Below are 19,901 nucleotides of genomic sequence, written 5' to 3'. Positions count from 1 at the left end.
AAGTTTTTTGAGTCGAAGGATGATAACACTTATAGCCTTTTTGATTGTTAGTATACCCAATAAAGACACTTCGGAGAGCACATGCATCAAGTTTACTCCGCTGATGAGAGTAGACATACACATATGCAATACACCTAAATACTTTCGGAGGAAGCTTTGATACATAAACAAGATAAACATGTTTTTATAGCACATCAAATGGTGTATGAAAATCAAGAACCGTACTTGGAACATGATTGATCAAATACACAGCAGCCAAAACAGCATAACCCCACAAATGATTAGGAACACATTTATCCAACATCAAGGAGCGAGCAACCTCCATTATTTGACAACTATTCCGTTCGGACACACCATTTTGTTGGGGTTTAAACGGAGTAGTCGTCTGGTGAATAATATCATGATCACAAAAAAAACATGCCAAAGTGTGATTCACATATTCTCCTCCGTTATCAGACCTTAAGACCTTAACTTTGGTCTGAAACTGAGTAAACACCATTGTACAAAATTCTTGAAGAAGTAACGGAACATCACTCTTATTCTTCATCAAGAACACTCAAGTTAATCGAGTACAATCATCAATAAAAGTAACAAACCAACAAAATCCATTAGAAGTAACTTTCGTCGGACCCCACACATCAGAATGTATCAAATCAAATGGCAAAGTAGCTTTAGAATCACTTACGGGAAAGGAAGCACAATGACTCTTAGCCATGACACATGTTTCACACTTGAACTCTGAATCACTACAAGTGCGAAACAAAGAAGAAAATAGATGCTTCATATAACTGAATGATGGATGTCCCAATCGTCGATGCCACAACCAAATTTGATGTCTGTCATCCACTTTAGCACTTAAAACTTGATGATTATTTGAACTGGAAACAACAGTATCCTCCATAGTTAAGATGTACAAACCCCCTATTCTTTTACCATGAGCGAACTGCTCTGGTGCCATATTAAAGCACACAGGTCACCAAGAGCGAATTGCTCTGGTGCCATATTAAAGCACACAGGTCACCAAAAGCGAACTGCTCTGGTGCCATATTAAACTAAACATAGTAAATACCAATATTAAACTAAACATGGTAAATACCAAAAATATATATGACAATATTTATGAATTTCTTATATATTCATTAATCTCCAAAGTTGAGTATATATAGGAGTTACAATAGGTATTATATATGTACTTCACCAATGTGGGACAATAAACTACTATTTACACTTTAATTAATATATAACTCAACAATAAGCACCCTAAATGTATGGCAATTGTATGAATTTGTGCATTTTGGTCTAATTGATACTTGATAACTCAATTGGTATTGGCCAAAAAAAATAAAATTCATCAATTGGATGACTAGACATTCAAAAAAATAAAATTTTAAATTGATATAATTTTAAAATTTTAGGAAACAATATATAAAAGCTAAACTTCATAACTCACAAGTGATCATTTATCACAGTGATGGAAATATATTGAGATCTTACATAATGACGTGTGTTCAAATTTCGTCAGTAACTAATCTAACAAAATCTAATATCTGACAAAGAAAAAAAAAAAAAATTGGGAGCTTGATCCTTCCCCGTACTTTCTTTCTCTCTCGTTCTCACTTGTCTTTGACGACGACCGACCGACCGAGACTACGAGTCCATAAATCTTTCAAATTCGGTCAAACCCCAGAACTCTCACTTTTACTCTCTCTCTCTCTCTCTCTCTCTCTCTCTCTCTCTCCCGTGCTTTTCACTCATTCAGTTGACACTTGTCTCACTCTGTGACTAGGGTTTCTCTCTTTCGAAAACCCAGTCAGTCCACTCCCCGACCCAAGTTTTTGTACAATCGAAGCCGAATCTCGCACTGGCATTGCGCAATTCGCAAGAATTCCGACTGCAACGACGGCTTTTCAGCTCGATTCCCTCTCTGTTTCTGCTCAAAAGATGTATTGAATCCTCGTCGATCTGGTTTATCTGTAAAAAATTTCCATTTTTTCTTTATTTTCAGCTGAACTTATGGTCTCTGCAGATAGATCATTTCTAAATTAGAATTTTTGTTTACGTATAGACTCGAATTTTGTATGTAATGCAGACATTTGATCTTGATTTGGTGAATGAGAGCGATGCGCTGAGCAATGGCGCTTAAGGCTCCGGCTACGGAAGCTGCTGAAATTGCAGTTGCATCGATTGGGCGTGGATACGATATATCCATTGATTTACGGCTCAAGTACTGTAAAGGGGAGTCTCACACTGCTCGATTGATTGAAATCGATGACGACGATGGAGGTCGCGAGGTTGTTCTTCCGGGTGGGATTACCATCCCAAATGTTCCCAAATCGATTAAATGCGATAAAGGAGAGCGCACACGATTCAGGTCCGATGTTATCTCTTTCCAACAGGTATCTTCAGTTTTTCTTAATTGCAATTCTCGCATGTTTTTCTTATTGATTGAATTTTTGGTATGCATGTCGTTTCTTGAAGTTTTGTAATCTAAACTCTAATGTTCAAATGCGAGGCTATCACGGCTTGGCTTGTTTTAAAACATTCGTGGAGTTGGATGCAATCTAGAGTAGTAATGGAGGACATTTAAGAGTCACATTGGGATCGGAAGACATAAAGCTAAAAATGTTATTCGTATAAAATGTTTTAGGATTACCTGATCGTTATAGTAATATAAATAGTTCGAAAATGAACACTACAATGATATAGCTCAATGTGTGTTTACCACTCCTCCCACCCCCGAGAAAATAAAAGATGAAAACGAAAATGTCGTAGTGCAAAATCAAGGCTTCATATTGTTCGGTTATGAGGATTGGGTGGAGGGGAGGCCGGATTTTCAGTAAAATATATGTTCTTTTGGTATAATCTTATTTTGTAACTGTGATTTTACTTTAAGCATTTGGAGTGGTAGTAGAGAGAAATTAAATTTTCTATCATTTTTTTCTCTCGCAGATGTCAGAGCAGTTCAACCAGGAAATATCTTTGACTGGAAAAATACCCTCGGGTCTCTTCAATTCTATGTTTGAATTCTCAGGTTGTTGGCAGAAAGATGCAGCCAACACTAAGACCCTTGCTTTTGATGGGGTGTCCATCACTCTCTATTCTGTTGCACTAGAAAAATCTCAGATGGTACTGCGCGAGAATGTTAAAAAAGCAGTCCCATCATTGTGGGACCCTGCTGCATTAGCAAGGTGAGAGGTTTTTGGAGTTTTTAGTCAAATTATAACATTAGCGTTGATCTACATGCTAAGCTCGGTCTTTGAAGTTTCATATAAAGTCTAATAACTTCTGATAGGAAGCTTGTTTTTGTAATGTACTTCATATGCTAGTTGTTTGCCTATGCCATGCACCTATGTTTCTTGTATTGTGGAAATTTCAAAAAGGGGGAAAAAGAAGAAAAGAAATAAGTAAGAACCATGGTTCACAAAGCTTGTCCAAAATATTTATTTACCTTTTTAAATCTGTAGCAAGTGAGTTTTCTATATTTTTGTGAAATTTTCTTGATCTGTCCCTTGGATGCATTCCCCACCCCCCTCGCGGGCATTGTTCCACCTTTTCAGGACACATTCTTCTCGTTCCGTCAACTAATCTTAGTCTTGAATCCCGTTGAAGAAGGGAATTGATTGTTGCATACTTCTTTCAAACGCTGTTTCCATAATTAATTGCCTTAAATTCTGTGGACCTTAAGTATGTTTCATGCTTATGTATCTGCAATACTTGGATGTCATGGTTCTCTAGCGAAATAACTAATTTTCATGTTGATGCTTTTATTGGTTTAATCTGTATGGCATTAGTAAAATGCTGTAATAGATGGGATTGAGTCTTCTGCAAGGCATGTTATGATAAATATATGTATATGTATGTATCCCTTTATGCAAAGGGATCCCCACTTTTTCCAAAAAATGGGGACTAAGTGTGGGGCTCACTCCACATCGAACTTCAACGATCTAAACCGTCTAGTTTGTAAGTCTCGATTCATAGATCATCCTTGCAAAAATTCAATTCAATCCAAAATCATTTGCCTATTTAATTATCAAGATAAAATTTCATTGTTTCTTAAATAACAAAGTATTCGTTAATTTTTTTGAACCCAATTAGATGTCTTAAATATTTCCGATTTGGCTAATATTTTGCAAGGATGATCATGAGGTGGAACTTGAAAAATAGACGGTTTGGATCGTTAAAATTCGATATCGTGTGGACACCACAACTAATCCCCATTTTTATAAAAAAAATGGGGATCCCTTCCCTTAAAGGCTTCCTGTATATATATATATATATATATATATATCCATGTCTACTGTATTAAAATTTTGAAAACTGGAACGTGTTCTCATGTTCATTCTAGGTTTATAGAGACATTTGGAACGCATATTGTTGTTGGTGTGAAGATGGGAGGGAAAGATGTTATATATGTGAAGCAGCAGCATTCTTCAACTCTTCAACCGGCTGATATACAGAAAAAACTAAAGGATATGGCAGATAAAAGGTTTTTAGACGCCAATGGTCAGTCTGGTATGCCTTCGGAACAAGGTTACAAGAATGGCAAGGTTCGTAACATGTCTATGGTATGTCATTTAATAGTTTTAGTTCTTAATTCTTAAAAATGACCTGTTTCTAAAAAAAATGGATTACAAGGTCTTTGAATGTCAAAAGTTAACATCCTTTCCTCAGGGTAATTTTGAATCTTGCTATAGTTTCTAGTAAGTATATGGTGGCTGGATACCAAGGATGTATCCTTTCCTAGATTAGCTAAAATTCATGAGTTGATCATAATGAATGATATGAAAAGAAAAGCTTCAGATGAATCCATAATAGATTATGACGTGCAAACTTTTTTATTTTCTTAAAGTTTTCATTTGGTGTGAAGGATGATAATCATGGAAGTTTCATCGTTGTAAGGGAGTATGACCAACCAATGATTGAATGTTGTTATAGGGAACCATTAGTATGACCAGCATAGGTGGCGAACTAGTTTGGCAGGAATTTGTGAGATTGGACTTTGAATTGCTTATATAATTCTTTTATTCAACAAAGGATTGGCTTTATACATAGTCCATTCCTTGTAATTTAACCCTGGACAATTTCTTATTAGTACTGATAATACAAGAGTTAAGTTAAAAAGTTGTTCTTTTGAATTTATTCTAAGTCTGCTTTTTTTTTTTTTTTTTTCTACTGTATTATAATTTCTACATGCATAATAAGTTACTTATCCTTTTTTCCCGTTGAATAAAAAGTTCCTTATCTAATCACTTGTTTTTCAGTTTGAAATCAGGGAGCAGCGGTTGCAGTTTGCAGATACTAGTCCATCAAGTACTTATTCACACAAGGAGGTGTGTATAATTACTAAACCTTGTTGATTGTCTTACTGAATTCGTTGGTTATCAGATATATAAATCAAAAAATAAATCGCTACTTTTTCAATTCTCTTTTTTGTTTCTAAGTTACTTTAATTGCAGGACATTGTAAGCATTTGCAAGAGGAGAGGTGGAAGTGATACGAGAAATCTATCACATAATGAATGGTTACAAACTGTTCAGTTGGAGCCTGATGTGATCACAATGTCATTTATACCAATTACCACTCTGTTGAATGGAGTCCCTGGGAGTGGATTCTTGAGCCATGCCATAAACCTTTATTTACGATGTAAGTAAAAGATTTTCCTGTTTGCATCACTTTTGCATTTTATTTTCTATTTGCTGCTTTTAAATTCTTGATTCTCCTAAGTGCACTTCATATCTTTAGATATTACTATTAGGCTCCTATGTTGAACAATAGTAAGTGCCTTAATGAAATTTCAACCAAATAGTTTGGTTTGTTAGGTTGCCAAATTGTCAGTCTGGATCATTGATCAAGTGGAATCTTGTTTGGATGCACGGTCTAATTTCACAGTTTGGCAGCGTGTGTTTGTGAGCACATGCCTTTGAAAGCTGCTTATTTGTATTTACTCTAGTTACTTCGGGAGCTGCTTATTCTTCACCATATTTTCTTCTCTTATGGGAGAAGAAAATATCAACTTAGACAACATGATTTTTTCATAAACATTATATATATATTAACATGGCAGGAGTTAACATGCGGAAATTTTAATTCTGCTCCTATTCTTACAGATAAACCACCAATTGAAGAACTCCATCAGTTTTTGGAGTTTCAGCTGCCGAGGCAATGGGCACCAGTTTTTAGCGACCTTCCCCTTGGTCCACAGCGGAAGCAACAAAGCAATGTATCTCTACAGTTTAGTTTAATGGGGCCCAAACTTTACGTGAACACCAGTCTGGTAAGGTGTCTCCTTTGCCTTTTATTTAGCAGAAGTAAAATTTGTTGCATGAGTGTTTTAATTGTAAATGTTCTATGTTTATGACTTTTTTTTTCGTTTTTTATCATGTGGAACTTTGAACCAAATGAGACATTCATCCATTAACATGGGAAAAATTAACATGCTGTATGGACGGCATCTGTTCGAATGGTCATTTACTGCTTTCCTATTCATTCTCTTATGATGCGCCAATAATTCCATTGCATTAACTAAACCGCTTGATTATTGAGCAGAAAAAAGAGAGGAGGAATTCCATGAGTACTTGTCGTGCTTAAAAATAGTTTCCTTACCGGCAGAAATCTTATTTGTTATATGTTGATATCAGGTTGATGTGGGAAAGAGGCCAGTGACTGGCCTGCGACTGTATCTAGAGGGCAAAAGAAGCAACCGTTTGGCCATTCACTTACAACACCTCTCCTCTCTTCCAAAAATCTTCCAACTCGAAGATGATCCAAATGGAAACTTTCGTCGCGATCCCTATGATCGTAAATACTATGAGAAAGTCCAGTGGAAGAACTTCTCCCATGTCTGCACTGCCCCTGTGGAGTCCGATGAGGATCATTCAATAGTAACTGGAGCCCAGTTACAGGTTGAGAATTATGGAATAAAGAATATTCTCTTCTTGAGACTCCGCTTCTCTACTGTTTTCAGCGCAGCAATTGTAAAGCGTCCTGAGTGGGATGGATCACCAGGTTTGGCACATAAGTCCGGACTCATATCAACACTAATCAGCCATCATTTTACAACAGTTCAGAAGCCACCTCCACGGCCAGCAGATGTGAACATAAACTCTGCCGTTTACCCTGGAGGTCCTCCGGTTCCTATCCAAGCCTCAAAGCTTCGGAAATTCGTTGACACAACAGAGATGGTAAGAGGGCCACAGGAGACTCCAGGTTATTGGGTTGTCTCTGGGGCAAGGCTAGTGGTTGAGAAGGGCAGGATATCACTCCGTGTGAAATATTCTTTATTGACTGTAATTTTACCTGACGAAGAAGAGTTGGAGGGACAGTAGCGGATTCCGCTGCTTGTCAAAGAAAATTGGTAAAAAAAAAGTAGAGATGGTATAGATGTTTGGTGCTGGGAGGATGAACGGAGGAGATGCGAGGATACAGACGGGGGCATCCGGTTCTGGAGAGTTGCCGTGGCTGTTGTATATTTCATTTCTCACCTCTCATGTCATTTGTTTTTGCAATGTGGTTTTTTTTTACCTTGACAAGTTTACAACAGGGCAGGGTTCTGCCATTTGGTAATTGTATGGTGTAAAATTTTGGACTGGGTGAGCTAAGCGTTGGCTTTCGGTAGTGACCAGGCTTGCCGGGCATGGCGGCCGGATTTGGATGAATTTACCGGAACAGAAAAACGAGGCGGTATCGTCGTCTTCCTTGTAAACAAATAGGGAAGGGAATCCATTTTTCGCATTGCATTCCTTGAAAATAATTTGATTTCACAAATTAAGCTTCAAGACCGATCGATTTTACAAATTGCAGATCATAATTTGTCATAAGTTTATTCCTAAACTGAAGGATGAAAAATCTGAAGTAAAAAAAAAAGGCACCCAAAAGCATGTAAAGAGTTGGAATGAATCCACTTCGATTCTGTGTTTGGAGCACGTGGATTAAGAGATTCAGACCGTTCAAGAGAGAGAGAGATCTGAGCCATTCAAGTTTTTGGGTTTTTGTGAAGTAGACCAGTAAAATCGGTAAATAAGGAGCGTATGATTGAAATTGAGTGGTTTGAAACTCTTAGTCCCCGTGCTCCATACACATATCCATAGTGGATCTTGGTCCCCAAGAGGGACCAACTTTCAAATAGAGGACTTATATGACACGGGGTACACTACGATGGTGATGTCTTGTGTCAATGCAATAAAGACGTGTCAGTTTTGTCCATTGTCATTATTTCATAAGTAAATTGTAGCAATGAACCCTTAACTTTAATCAAATTGGAGCAACCTCAACTAAAATCCATTATCATTGGCCCCTCAACTCATAAAAATGTGTAGCTATGGTCCTTTTTGTCAATTCCGTCAGAATTTTATCAAAATAAGTTATGTTGGAAGGACCATTGCTACAATTGGGGTCCCTTGACTAATCAAAACGTGTAGTTATGATTATTTTCGTCAACTTCATCAAAATTTTGTCAAAATGAGTTATGTTGGAAGGACCATTGCTGCAATTGGGTTAAAGTTTGAGGGACCATTGCTTCAATTGAGTTAAAGTTGAGGGATCATTTCTCCAGTTGAATTAAAGTTGAGGGACCAATAGTAATAGATTTTTAGTTAATGGACCATTACTCTAATTGAGTTAAAGTTAAGAGACCATTGCTATAATTTACTCTTATTTCATTGACACGAGACATCACATGACAATGTACTACATATATAATTTGTTCGCTTTTAGATAAGGAAAACAAAACACAGCATGAAATATTTGATTTTTGACAATTTTAAACCCCAAGTAGTCAATTGTTGATTATTATATGGTGAAGAAACATCATGATTTGGTAAAACTAATATACAAACACCCTCTCTCAGTACCATAATTCAATGCCTCGGTGAAAGTATCATCCTCTACAATCATCCTAAGGAGGAAGTACAAATTTATTATGTTCATGGGAAGGCCAATGCACCCCTTCCCTGGAGCACGTCGGGAGAGGAGCCCGTTGCGCAATGTAGGTCGGACACTGCTCTCCCGGCATCACTACTGAGAAATCCGGCGCACACAATGTCGAAACCTGCAACATCGACGAACAAACTATGATCAGCGAACTCAAACTAGTACATGTAATCGCTTTCTTTCGAGAGCAAATGCATACGAAGTAGAAACAAATTACTTACAGTTTGTCGATTAATTCTTCCATGCTTGTCGAAATGTGCAGACTCTAGAGAAGCACGAGGGAGAGATTGAGGTGTGGAGAAGGGATTAGGACTTGGCCTAAACAAATGTTCAAAGATGGCCATGATAAGAAACATGGAAACCAAGATAGCCGTGGCTACAAAACCATAAGAAATCGCGCTCATGGATGATGTTCCGTAGCTTTGCCATTGCACTTGTCGATCGATCCCTCCTGCTTGAGACGGGCTAGGGTCTGTACTTGTAGTATATCCGTTCCATGGCTTCGGCCTTTCCGAACCAGTCTTGTTCATAGTCTCCGGTCACTAGGTTTTCGCTTTCCTCTCCCCTCTACAAAGCTGATTTCGGGAATTTGGTATGGATACGCTACGAACTAATTAACGAGAGTAATCAAAACATATGATTGTTGCTGCTAATTCAGACGCAGCTAATATTTCTTCTTGTGTAAGTTTGTCTTTGCACATACATTTTGAATGCTTGAAACCTCAAGCTGAAAAGGAAGACATGAAAGTAACTTTTAACATTCTGGTGTTGGTTGTAAGGATGTTTCAAAACCAACACTCTGCTGAAATCAACAAGAACAAACGAAAACCCGAAAAATGGGGTGTGACTAAAATAGTAGAAGCCTTACTCTCTAAACCCACACAAGGCGGAAAGAAAAAACCAAGATCCCAGAATTAGCCATCAACTACAAGTAGCTACTTCCTTCCCGCTCAGACGATTAGAAAGGGCTAACTCTCCAATAGAACGCCCCCCTCTTCCCCTATCTCTAAATTTTACACAGGAAGAAGGATTTCCTCTGTCGAAATTCCAAAATCAATTTGTGCAAGTGTTTGGCAAGAATCAGACTCGGTCCAAAAACTTCCTTGTTTTCTAATTCGAGCGATAGTCTACACTAAATTTATCTGAACTTATGAGTGGGGAATTCGAACTTGAATGCATAGGGGGTAAATTGCTCAAGCCAACTTAGTTACGCTCAAGTCTGCGGCTGGAAACCTAATCCAAAACTATAAGAAAAAACAAAATAGAAAAACAGATTTTTGTGCCTGAAACCAAAAGAAACAGCCTACTCCATTAAAATTGGGGCCGCACCTCCTTGCGCCTCTGTAGCTTCGCCACTGACCAAAAGAGCAAGATTTTCCGGACGCTATCAGGAACATAATTAGCACTGTAATGACATAAAAGCTTGATGTTTAACGACTAACCTGGTCTTAAAAGCAGTAATTCCATGAATTCTGCTCCATAGCTATAGCAGCAACCGTAAATCTTCGTCTCCGATTCGACAGCTTAACTAGCTGCCACAGAAGAACAAGTTACCCACACACGCGCGCGCGCACACACACACACACTTGTGATTGCATTATTTAGAAGAAAGCAGCTCTCACCCCACAGAAAATGTAAAGACAAAGTTATATGACAATCCGATTGACAATGGCATTGGTAGCACAGCAAAGTCTTCTGTTCATGTTTTTTTCATGATCTTTTGATGCCTAGCTTGATGGATACTATACCTTGTCCGAAGAAGCAAGCTTAAAGAAATCAAAAGAGTGGGGCTCCTTGTCTGTCCGTCTTGCCAAAAAAACCAAGACTGCCCTATTTGCATTTGGTGCTTTTTAAAAGTTATCTTTATTTAAGGGATACGCTTCATTTTCGTATTAGCAGATTCGAGCGTAGTCAAATTAGCTACATCACCACTGCATTAAGTTTAATTTCGTTTTCTTTTAATTTAGATTAGACTAGAATATTGCTCGAATAAAAAAAAAAAGACAATATTTATCTCCTTATAGGTAAAAAATCGTTCATCTTTCAATAACAACACAACATCATTCTGCCGTATAAATGTTATGGTGAGAATTATTTATTCTCTTTATCATCATTTAAAGATTTTATACTAAAAAAAAAAAAATCATTCCTTTTGAAGTCTGTTTAGCTATCCATATGTGTCGATGAGAAAGTGAGGACAAAGTCCCACAGCGGTCAAGGACCAACCCATGCAATCGCTTATAAGGAGTTGGGCAACTCCCCCATATTTCCAATTGTTTTTATGGAAGAACTCCAACTTTCTTCACGTGTGAAGCCCATCGGCTAAAAGTGCTCAACGTTGGTTTTAAGGTGGAACCCAAACTTACTTAAGTGTCGAACGGATCAACGGTTATGATAAACAAGGAACATTCTCATGACCAACCATCAATTTGTTTTATTCATATAGATGACTAAAGAGTCTCTAAATCAAACGAATTTTCTAGAAATAAATTTAAAACCAAGACGAAGGAAATATTAAATAGTTCTGATTATGACGTTAATGTAAGGAATCAATCATTGTTAAAAAAATAAAAATAAACTTCATTTAAGTCCCAATTTGTAATTCTAAACCTACTTATTAACCCACATGACTCCATCTGCCTCTGGTGGAAATTAACTACATTTCTCCAATAATTACCCACTAAAATAAAGAAGGACAAAAAACTAGAGACAAAAAAGAAAAAGCTGCTAAAGATTATAAAAACTAATTAAAGGCTGCTGCCGGTGCAAAATGTGTATTATATTTGTTTTAAAGCCCAAATAAATGGAAGAGAATACTCTCCTGAGCTCATGATGGGAATCCTTCTGATCAGTTTATCTTGACCGTTCAAATTTAATACAACGGTTGCAATTATTATAACTTTTAAAGGGTTTCTTATTTGAAGTTTTTGAATTAAATTTGAACGGTCCAGATAGGCTGGTCAGGAGAGTCCCCATCCTGAGCTCAGGAGAGGATCCTCTTCCCAAATAAATAACAGCCAGAGGTTATGAAAATACCAAAAAAATAAAAATTTACATAAGGTGGGAAATCTAGAGAGAGAGAGAGAGAGAGAGAGTCGATCATAGCTGTGTTGTACCAGCAGACGAGGAATGTGGATTGTCTGCCCTCCCATTTCCATACTATTTTTCATCCCTTTTTGTTTGTGTGATCACGATTAAGCCACGTCAATATTTTATATTGATTTTTTTTATAAAAATAATAAAATAAAAAGTAATAAGAATATAAATGTTAACATGGTTTAACTGTGACCACACAAAACAAGAGAGGATAAAAAGAATATGGAAATGGAAAGGCAAACAACCCACCTCCGCATATGAGGAATGAATGATTCAAGAGATGAAAGGAAAGGGGCCACATCTTATTGAATAGGATAATGTGTTTTTACATATGCATTCGAAATTCGAAACTCTTTATTTTTTTAAATTGTTCAAATAGTTTTGAACCTCTTTCTTCTTTTAATAATAATAAATTTAAAAAAATGAAGAAAAAAAGGAAATCGGACAATAGGGGTAGCATAGCATTGCAAGTAACATGCATAAAGAAACAGAGCTAAAAAAAGGAGGAGGTGACATATAGATATATAGACCACATTAATTTGTTCCTCATAAAGATTTTTTTTTTTATAAATATAACCTTTTGAGGTTTTTGTAAGAACACTGGAGCCAATACCTGAATTCTTTACAAAGAAAAACCCGCCAAAACTCAAAACAAAGTTTTTGAAGTAAGGACTGAGATCTTCTTCGGATCTCGCATTTAGGAATTTACAAATTGGGCAAGAAGCGTTCAAGAGAGAGAGAATGTGCGTGTGATGAGCTAATGAAATGAGTTAATGAAAACTGCATTATTTAAGTTAAACAGTTCAGATTGCTCGGTCTGCAAACTCCGGAGTGTGAAATTCGAATCTCAATCATTAAAACTCAAAATGATAGTAAATGATTATATTGGCTCACTCATGTAATTAGTCGTGAGCCAATGTCGAACCTAGTATTGTGGTCTTATAAGTAAAAAAAAAAAAAAGTAATTTTCGCATGCAATTTTCTCATTTTTACACACTTCCTTTATGAGCAAGCCAAGCCAATTGAACAAAAAAAAAAGGGAAAAATTTAGACAAAGAATCACGCAAGAATTATATTAAAATAAAATGGTGAGAAAAATAGGAAGAGTGGGGTTGCCTTGGCATTGAGTGCAACCCTTTTGTCAACAAGGCCATCACCATGTCTGAGACTGATGTGAAAGCCTATCTCGACTAATTGGAAAAGTATCCTTGCCGGATCATTTTTCTAGAGTTCTCGGAAATTTCGTGATCATGATCGTTCATCGTACATCGTGAGGTCAGTTTTAATTAGGTACTATTTATATTCAATTTTAAATTTTAAATTTCAAATAATTTATGACCGCACAATGTACGATGAACGATCACAGGATTCCCAAAAAAATGATCCGGCGAGGATCCTTTTCTGGACTAATATACTCTCTCATTTTCTTAACATCTTTACACTTTTTAATTTTAAAACAAGCATATGTTACAACACACCAACATAAATTATGCCAATAACTTAACTATGGTTGTCAAACAAAGAATTAATTTGACATCCTATCTTTCTTGCCACTTTAAACACAGAGCATTCTTACTTGACCTTTCGGCCACAAATATTTTTGCTTTATTTGAGGCATGCCTTCACTTGAGAAACAAAGAATTTGGACCGTAATTTGACATCCTATATCGCTTGATCTTTCGGCCACAAATATTTTCGCTTTATATGAGGCATGCCTTCACTTGAGAACAGCACGTAGTAAACCATATGTGTAACTAATTCTACATCCGTTATTAAGTGCGCAAACAAGATACGATAAGATCAATACTCAGTTCAGGTTAGCGACCTCTTAACAACATCAATATTATCTTCTAGTTTACATCATACTAGTTGCACAACACTGATCACATAAGCAGTCCTTGATAATATTAAAAGTGTAACTATTTATTTTATTTATTTTTTTACTTTCTAATGTGAGATTCTTGTATTCATTAACATCCTTAACCTCTTAAACAAAAAGAATCGCATATCCAAATCAATAGTAAGATAAAGTAAGATAAAATTATGAATCAAATAAATAAGCCAATGTGCCATGTCAAATCAGAAAAACAAAAAAGAAATGATTCCCCTTTCCTTTTAATCTTCAATATGAATAAAAATATACTTTTATGGGAAAAATATCTGATGAGAAATACAAAGCTGCCCATTTCATTATTTCCATTGGGCTTTTCACATAAAAGTCAGTAATATATATTAAAAACACAAAGTACAAATATAAGCGCTTTTAAAATAATTAAAATAATTTTTGATGAAATTGATTATGAATTTCAAAATCACTTCAAGTGTTTTTTTTAGGATCCATTTGAATTTGTATTAAGGAATGGTTTAAAAAATATGTTCATAAAAAACGCTTTCGGTCATTTTAAAAACACTTCTAAATGAGTTTTACATTAGAAATTAAGAAAAAAAACACCAGCTTTCTTTATAATTGGTAAGTAAATTAAAAAAAAATCACAATTAATAATCAATTATACAAAAATCGCCTCACAAAAAGACAATTACATTTCATTGTCCATGTAAGACATTTTCAACAAAGGTTATCCATATCTATTGGAGATTTGGCAAGCAACTTTTTTGATCAACTTTACTAATGTCTTTGTTCTCATACTATATTAAAGAGGAAAGGCAAGAACATAGAACATGCATGGGAAAAGAGTACTTGAACTTAATCATTTTACTTTTTCTCATTATTAGGGACCGTCTGATTACCATTTTTATAAAGTATTACATCACATCAAATATATGCTCAGTGTGGGACACCATACAATATGCATTCAATGGTAATAATACACACCATCCTTAGTAATGCTTACCACATTACGTATTATCATTGAATAAGTTTAGAGTTAAAAACTTGTATCTAACCACTATACAGATCTCGAAACTTAAACTCATCCAACTGTCTTAAATTCGATAACGAACATCACCATCACTTTAAGATACTTTAAGATGAAGGACAAGGATTGTCTAACCATACAAAACAGAAGGGCACCGGAAGTAGAACAGCAAACAATCCTTGTCCTAAGATGATAAGCATGGCACAGGTATACCCCACAAGACATCCCGTCCCAATACAGTATAAGGACATTTTTTTTCCACGTATCCTTGCATTATATGCACCGGATGCTGTTACAACATTATGCCCCTGCCATACAAATTAGAGGTGTGCTATCCACACACCCCTTTTTACTTCTCACACACCCTTGTTAATTTCTATCCGTTAGATCTTTTTCATTTCATCCGATCCGATGGCCGAAAATTAAAAGGGTGTGTGAGAAGTAAAAAGGGGTGTGTGGATATCACACCCCTACAAATTACTCTCCATATAGAATCAACTCCAACAAAAATGGAATGAAACATGTCTGTTGAGCGAAAGCAACAACAGCAGCAAATTTGTTTCTCATAGTTTAGAATCCCAAACATATATTCTGTCGCAAAACTGGAAGCAATCAAAACTTCGAATCCAAACCAGAAGCAAAAGATGTCTGAACTTATAAAGGCTCCATGAAAATTGGAATCGATCAATATTGTCAGATTAAGCCTTGAGCCGGCCGTAGTACCTAGCCTTCTCTTGGGTAGTCTGGAAGCGGCCATGGCCAAATTTTGACGATGTATCGATGAACTTGAGCTTAATGTCCTCCAACGCAACCCTAGATGTCTGCTTCAGAAGCGTCTGCCTCAGGGTAACAACGCGCTTTTTAGGACCCACGCAGCAGCCTTTCATTAGAAGGTAATCCTGTTTCACTTCACCATAGTGCGGGAAACCTCCCATTGGGGTAATATCCTTCTCAGTCCTGAACATAAAAACGTAAAAATATCATTAATAGAAGTTCAAAGTTGAACTCACACTAGCCTTACCGCGAAAAACCAAATACATCGTGCCAATTTCCAACACGTATGAGTAAACCAATACAAATTCAATCACAGTGGAATCAAACAAAGAAAAAATTACAAAGGAAGAGTCACAAACCTGTCGAACTCGGTCATTGCAGTGTGCGACTCTTGGTCAGCCTTCCCAAGCTTGTAAATCTTCTTGTTCATCTCAGTACGATGGTGGTAACCATTCTGCCCAGCCCTGGCAACAGTAAATGACACCCTAGCTGGATGCCAGGCACCAATACAGGCTACTTTACGTAGACCACGATGGGTCTTACGTGGAAGACGGGTGACACCCCATCGAGTCACCACACCCTCATAACCCTTCCCCTTGGTAACCCCAATAATGTCAATCATCTCATCTTTCTGGAAAACAGCATCAACAGGAACCTGCTTCTCAAACAAGCTATAAGCGTAGTCAACCTTCTTTGCAACTTCCCCACCATTCACTTGAATCTCCATCAGATGGGCTTTCTTCTGCTTCAACCCCTTCATTTTCCTAATCTGCAAAAGATAAGCCAAAAAAGATTATTCTAGGTAAAAGTAAATATTTTCAGCAATGGAACATCAGAATGGCAGCAAACTGGGTAACTGTTTTACTGGGCACGTTCAGTAATCACATATTTTATTTTGTTCATCAAACAATTCAATATAATTTACCTGAGTGTGGGCTAAAACACGAATAACAGAGCAGTATTTCTTCATTTTCTCCAACTGAGCCTGGATGTCCTTTTTCCCATCTTCGCTCTCATACCTTTTTGAGTACTTGGTGAATGCTTTCTTTTTTGACTTGCACCAGTTCTTGTAGAATCTCCTCTTCACCTCCTCACTCAAATGCTGGGCCCAAACTGTGTCCAAAGAACGGAGACCACGGGGTGTCTTCACATAACCAACAACACCAACCACCACCATTGGTGGTGTTTCAATAACTGTAACTGCTTCACATGTTTCTTTCTTGTGTAGCTCTGCAGGGAAATATTGGTTTCAGGACACAATATGGAGTACAGATGATATATCATTGGACCAAGCACAAAGAACAAGCCACAAAGCAAAAGCAATACTACTATGCTTCAGTAACCCAAAGAACTAGTTAAAAGTTCCAAATCAAGAACTAGTTAAAAGTTCCAAATCTCTTTTAAGCCTAGTGAATAACTCAATATCATGATACTACAATTCAATATACAATGGAACTGAGGTAAAATAATAGAAAATAGATCGCTCGTATTTTACTTCCGATTTCAAAAACTTCAGAACACTGATCAATAAAAACAGCTAAAACCTTAATTCAAGAAAACATATAGAAATTCACGAAAAACATTATTCTGGTACATGCGAAACATCATATTATTCTTTAGAATTTACAATGCAAATGCAGAAAAATTACTTGTGAAAATGTTAGTAATATATTTCTACTAATTTTTATCTTATATTTCCATTAATACTTTTATCACAAAGTTTTCCTCAAAGTAACAGTTTTTAAGTTCTCATTCAACTAAAGAACAAGCGTAAAACAATAGACCAACTCACTTGACCCGGGTTTTTCAACATCTCTCACAATATGGGTCATTCCAGCTTTGTATCCCAGGAAAGCAGTCAATCTGGGAGTTTTCATTGGATCGTCTTTGGGGAAGGCCTTCACTGCATACACAAAACCAAGTAAGCCAAATTTTCCAAGGAGAGAACAACCAAAAAGTTTAACAGTTCGGTAAAGAACAGTAACAGAAATAAGATGCAATCACAAACAACAATAGAGTCTTCAGATATAAATACGAAATGGTAAGTGGATAAAATATATTATATATAGCATTCCAATGTGTGGATATACACTGAGAAACTAATAACTTGTATGAGAAATATTAGATATGATATAAAGTGAGATGCAACAAGCACATTGATACCAACTATGCATTATCATCCCTATATAACTGAACCAATGATACAAGTCCTCAAGTTAGGTGTAACTTATAAAGCTGCTTAACCATATACCAAAAGCACGGAAAAAAACCTATGCACAATATGAAAGTTATAACTTCAACAAAAAAATATGAAAAAGATCCAGTGCATTTCACTCAAGAAAACCCAGAGCCAGTTCAAACAAACATGAGTCATCATTTCATTGCAACTTTTCAAGGAAACACAAACTATTGAATATCACGTTGAAACTGAAAAGAAGAATAAACCTTTTCCTCTATGGCGGGCTGCTCTTTTCCTTGGAAGAAATCCCAAAGAGCCATGTCTTGGGTGTTCAAACTTACGATGAGACATGCTTCCTTCTCAAACTAGGTCTACAAAACTCCAAAACCTCAGATTTTCTTACAATTACACAAATAAATTCAGCCATGTATCTCAAACAATAATAACATCTTCAGGTAAAAAGAATTAATCAAATTACTTTGACACAATGATAAAGAAAATCACATAATTATAGTATCCACATAAAATTAACCTACAAAAATAATTTCATGTATGAAATTTTAAGTAACATGTGCAGCATCAAACGCAAAAAATCTAATCATTGTAGTACTATTAGAAACTCCAAAAACTGATGACAAAGGATCTTAGAAGTTAGAACTGTAAAAGAATTATAAATCCTTTAAGATAAAACCACTTGAAACAAATCCAAATCCCCAAATGTGTGAAAATTCCAAAATTTCCTGACAAGAAACCATTGCACTGTTATTATATCAAACTCCAAAAATTGGTTACAAAGACCTTAAAAATGTAATATTTTAAATTCTTTACAAGATAAAACCTTTAAATAAATTTGCAATCTACTCAAAACATACAAAAGCAATCGAAAAATCCAAGGACACGCCCTTGAGCCAAAAAAAAGGTAGAATACAACCACCTTCTCCAATAGGTGACACGAAATGCTCCCAAAAACCAAAGGCCTATGGCACCAAAATATAGTGCCAATTCTCGGGCTCCTCGGTATTTCTTTCCAAAACCCCAATCAGGGTTTTGGCAAAAATAGAGCCCTTTTGAGACTCCAGCCTTGATTACTCACAATGTTCTTATGGGAAGCAATTCGGTATCGCCAACGGAGAAAGTTTGTAGTATCTAACATGTCCACAGTGATCGGGGCAACAAGTACAAATACATACGAAAACTCCTTGAAACCCCCCCCCCCCAAATTCTAACAATTTTCTACTAAAAAATGGAAAATTCATAAAGCGATTTCATATAATTTATTCATAATTTAGGTTGCGATTCAAATTTCCATGAATTAGGGCATTGATAAAATTATAAATTTAAAAAAAAATCCATGAATTACATGAAAGTGAATAGGTTTAACCTAAAAATTTCAGAGAAATTGAACGATGTTACCTGTGAAACGAGACGAAGAGAGGGAAAAATGTAAGAAGCAAGCGGCGCAACCAGCAATAGATTGGTTTCGACGAGACTGACTGAGCAAACCCTAGCATGATTTAGGGTTGCGGATCTTACAGTGCTTTTAAAGCGGAACCTACGGCTACGATTAACTTGTCTAAATGATTACATGGATTGTTGTCCGTTAGATTTAGGGCACAATTGAGTTGGGGTTAAGTTGGGCTTTTGTACGAGGCCTGTAACTATTGGATTCGGTCCAACATGCATATTTCTGCATACATATATTTTGTCAATTTTCGATAATATATAATACTTTGATTCTCACCAGTGAGTCACTCGCCTTTTAGTTTTGTTCAACGATATTCAACACATATTTTGTAGTGTAAGAAAATAATGGACATATTATTTAATTTTTCTTGGATTTTAAAAATTAAGAAACACATGTAATTTTTTAATTCGGCCAAATCAGAAAGTAAAGATACAAAGTACTCAGTAATAAATACCTAAGTATTATCTTTAAATACTTACTCCTCTTTAGGGCCTTAAGTAATATTGGGTACTCATTGATAAGTACCCAAAGTACTGACTTGTGTATGTGACCCAATGGTTTTGAGACATCTATTAATTCCAAC

General features: G+C 36.2%; 2 protein-coding genes and 1 long non-coding RNA gene across 14 annotated transcripts; 1 reads left to right on the top strand and 2 right to left on the bottom strand.

Annotated features, from left to right (window-relative positions):
• Positions 1–1,645: 1,645 nt before the first annotated feature.
• Positions 1,646–7,563, top strand: LOC103411052 (MACPF domain-containing protein At4g24290-like). Of its 5 annotated transcripts, none has more exons than XM_008349701.4 (8): positions 1,646–1,943; positions 2,090–2,396; positions 2,950–3,188; positions 4,346–4,547; positions 5,262–5,330; positions 5,457–5,643; positions 6,108–6,274; positions 6,639–7,563. In XM_008349701.4, the coding sequence occupies exons 2-8, from the start codon at positions 2,133–2,135 to the stop codon at positions 7,323–7,325; spliced, it is 1,815 nt and encodes a 604-aa protein (XP_008347923.3). In that variant the 5' UTR covers positions 1,646–1,943; positions 2,090–2,132; the 3' UTR covers positions 7,326–7,563. The 5 variants fall into 5 exon arrangements, with proteins under 5 accessions (XP_008347923.3, XP_008347922.3, XP_070682704.1 ...); XM_008349700.4 differs by having other exon boundaries at positions 1,686–1,943; positions 4,346–4,565; XM_070826603.1 differs by having other exon boundaries at positions 1,687–1,943; positions 2,090–2,371.
• A 1,193-nt stretch (positions 7,564–8,756) lies between these two features.
• Positions 8,757–10,778, bottom strand: LOC103441960 (uncharacterized). Of its 8 annotated transcripts, none has more exons than XR_011583408.1 (5): positions 10,677–10,778; positions 10,371–10,460; positions 10,236–10,283; positions 9,150–9,655; positions 8,757–9,046 (listed from the first exon to the last, which is right to left on the bottom strand). It is a non-coding gene; the product is annotated as an uncharacterized lncRNA (long non-coding RNA). The 8 variants fall into 8 exon arrangements; XR_011583407.1 differs by having other exon boundaries at positions 10,212–10,283; positions 10,551–10,691; XR_011583406.1 differs by having other exon boundaries at positions 10,551–10,691.
• A 4,084-nt stretch (positions 10,779–14,862) lies between these two features.
• On the bottom strand, positions 14,863–19,431 carry LOC103441961 (large ribosomal subunit protein uL3y-like). The gene is made up of 7 exons (XM_070826601.1): positions 19,267–19,431; positions 18,120–18,224; positions 17,467–17,577; positions 16,600–16,904; positions 16,034–16,443; positions 15,369–15,857; positions 14,863–15,208 (listed from the first exon to the last, which is right to left on the bottom strand). Exons 2-6 carry the CDS (start codon positions 18,202–18,204, stop codon positions 15,599–15,601), a joined length of 1,170 nt encoding a protein of 389 aa, XP_070682702.1. The 5' UTR covers positions 18,205–18,224; positions 19,267–19,431; the 3' UTR covers positions 14,863–15,208; positions 15,369–15,598.
• Between the last annotated feature and the right edge of the window lie 470 nt (positions 19,432–19,901).

Source organism: Malus domestica, chromosome 08 (assembly GCF_042453785.1).
Source record: "Malus domestica chromosome 08, GDT2T_hap1".
NCBI lineage: Eukaryota > Viridiplantae > Streptophyta > Magnoliopsida > Rosales > Rosaceae > Malus > Malus domestica.
Note: the sequence above shows the minus strand (reverse complement) of the source record. Positions and strands in the feature narration are given on the sequence as shown.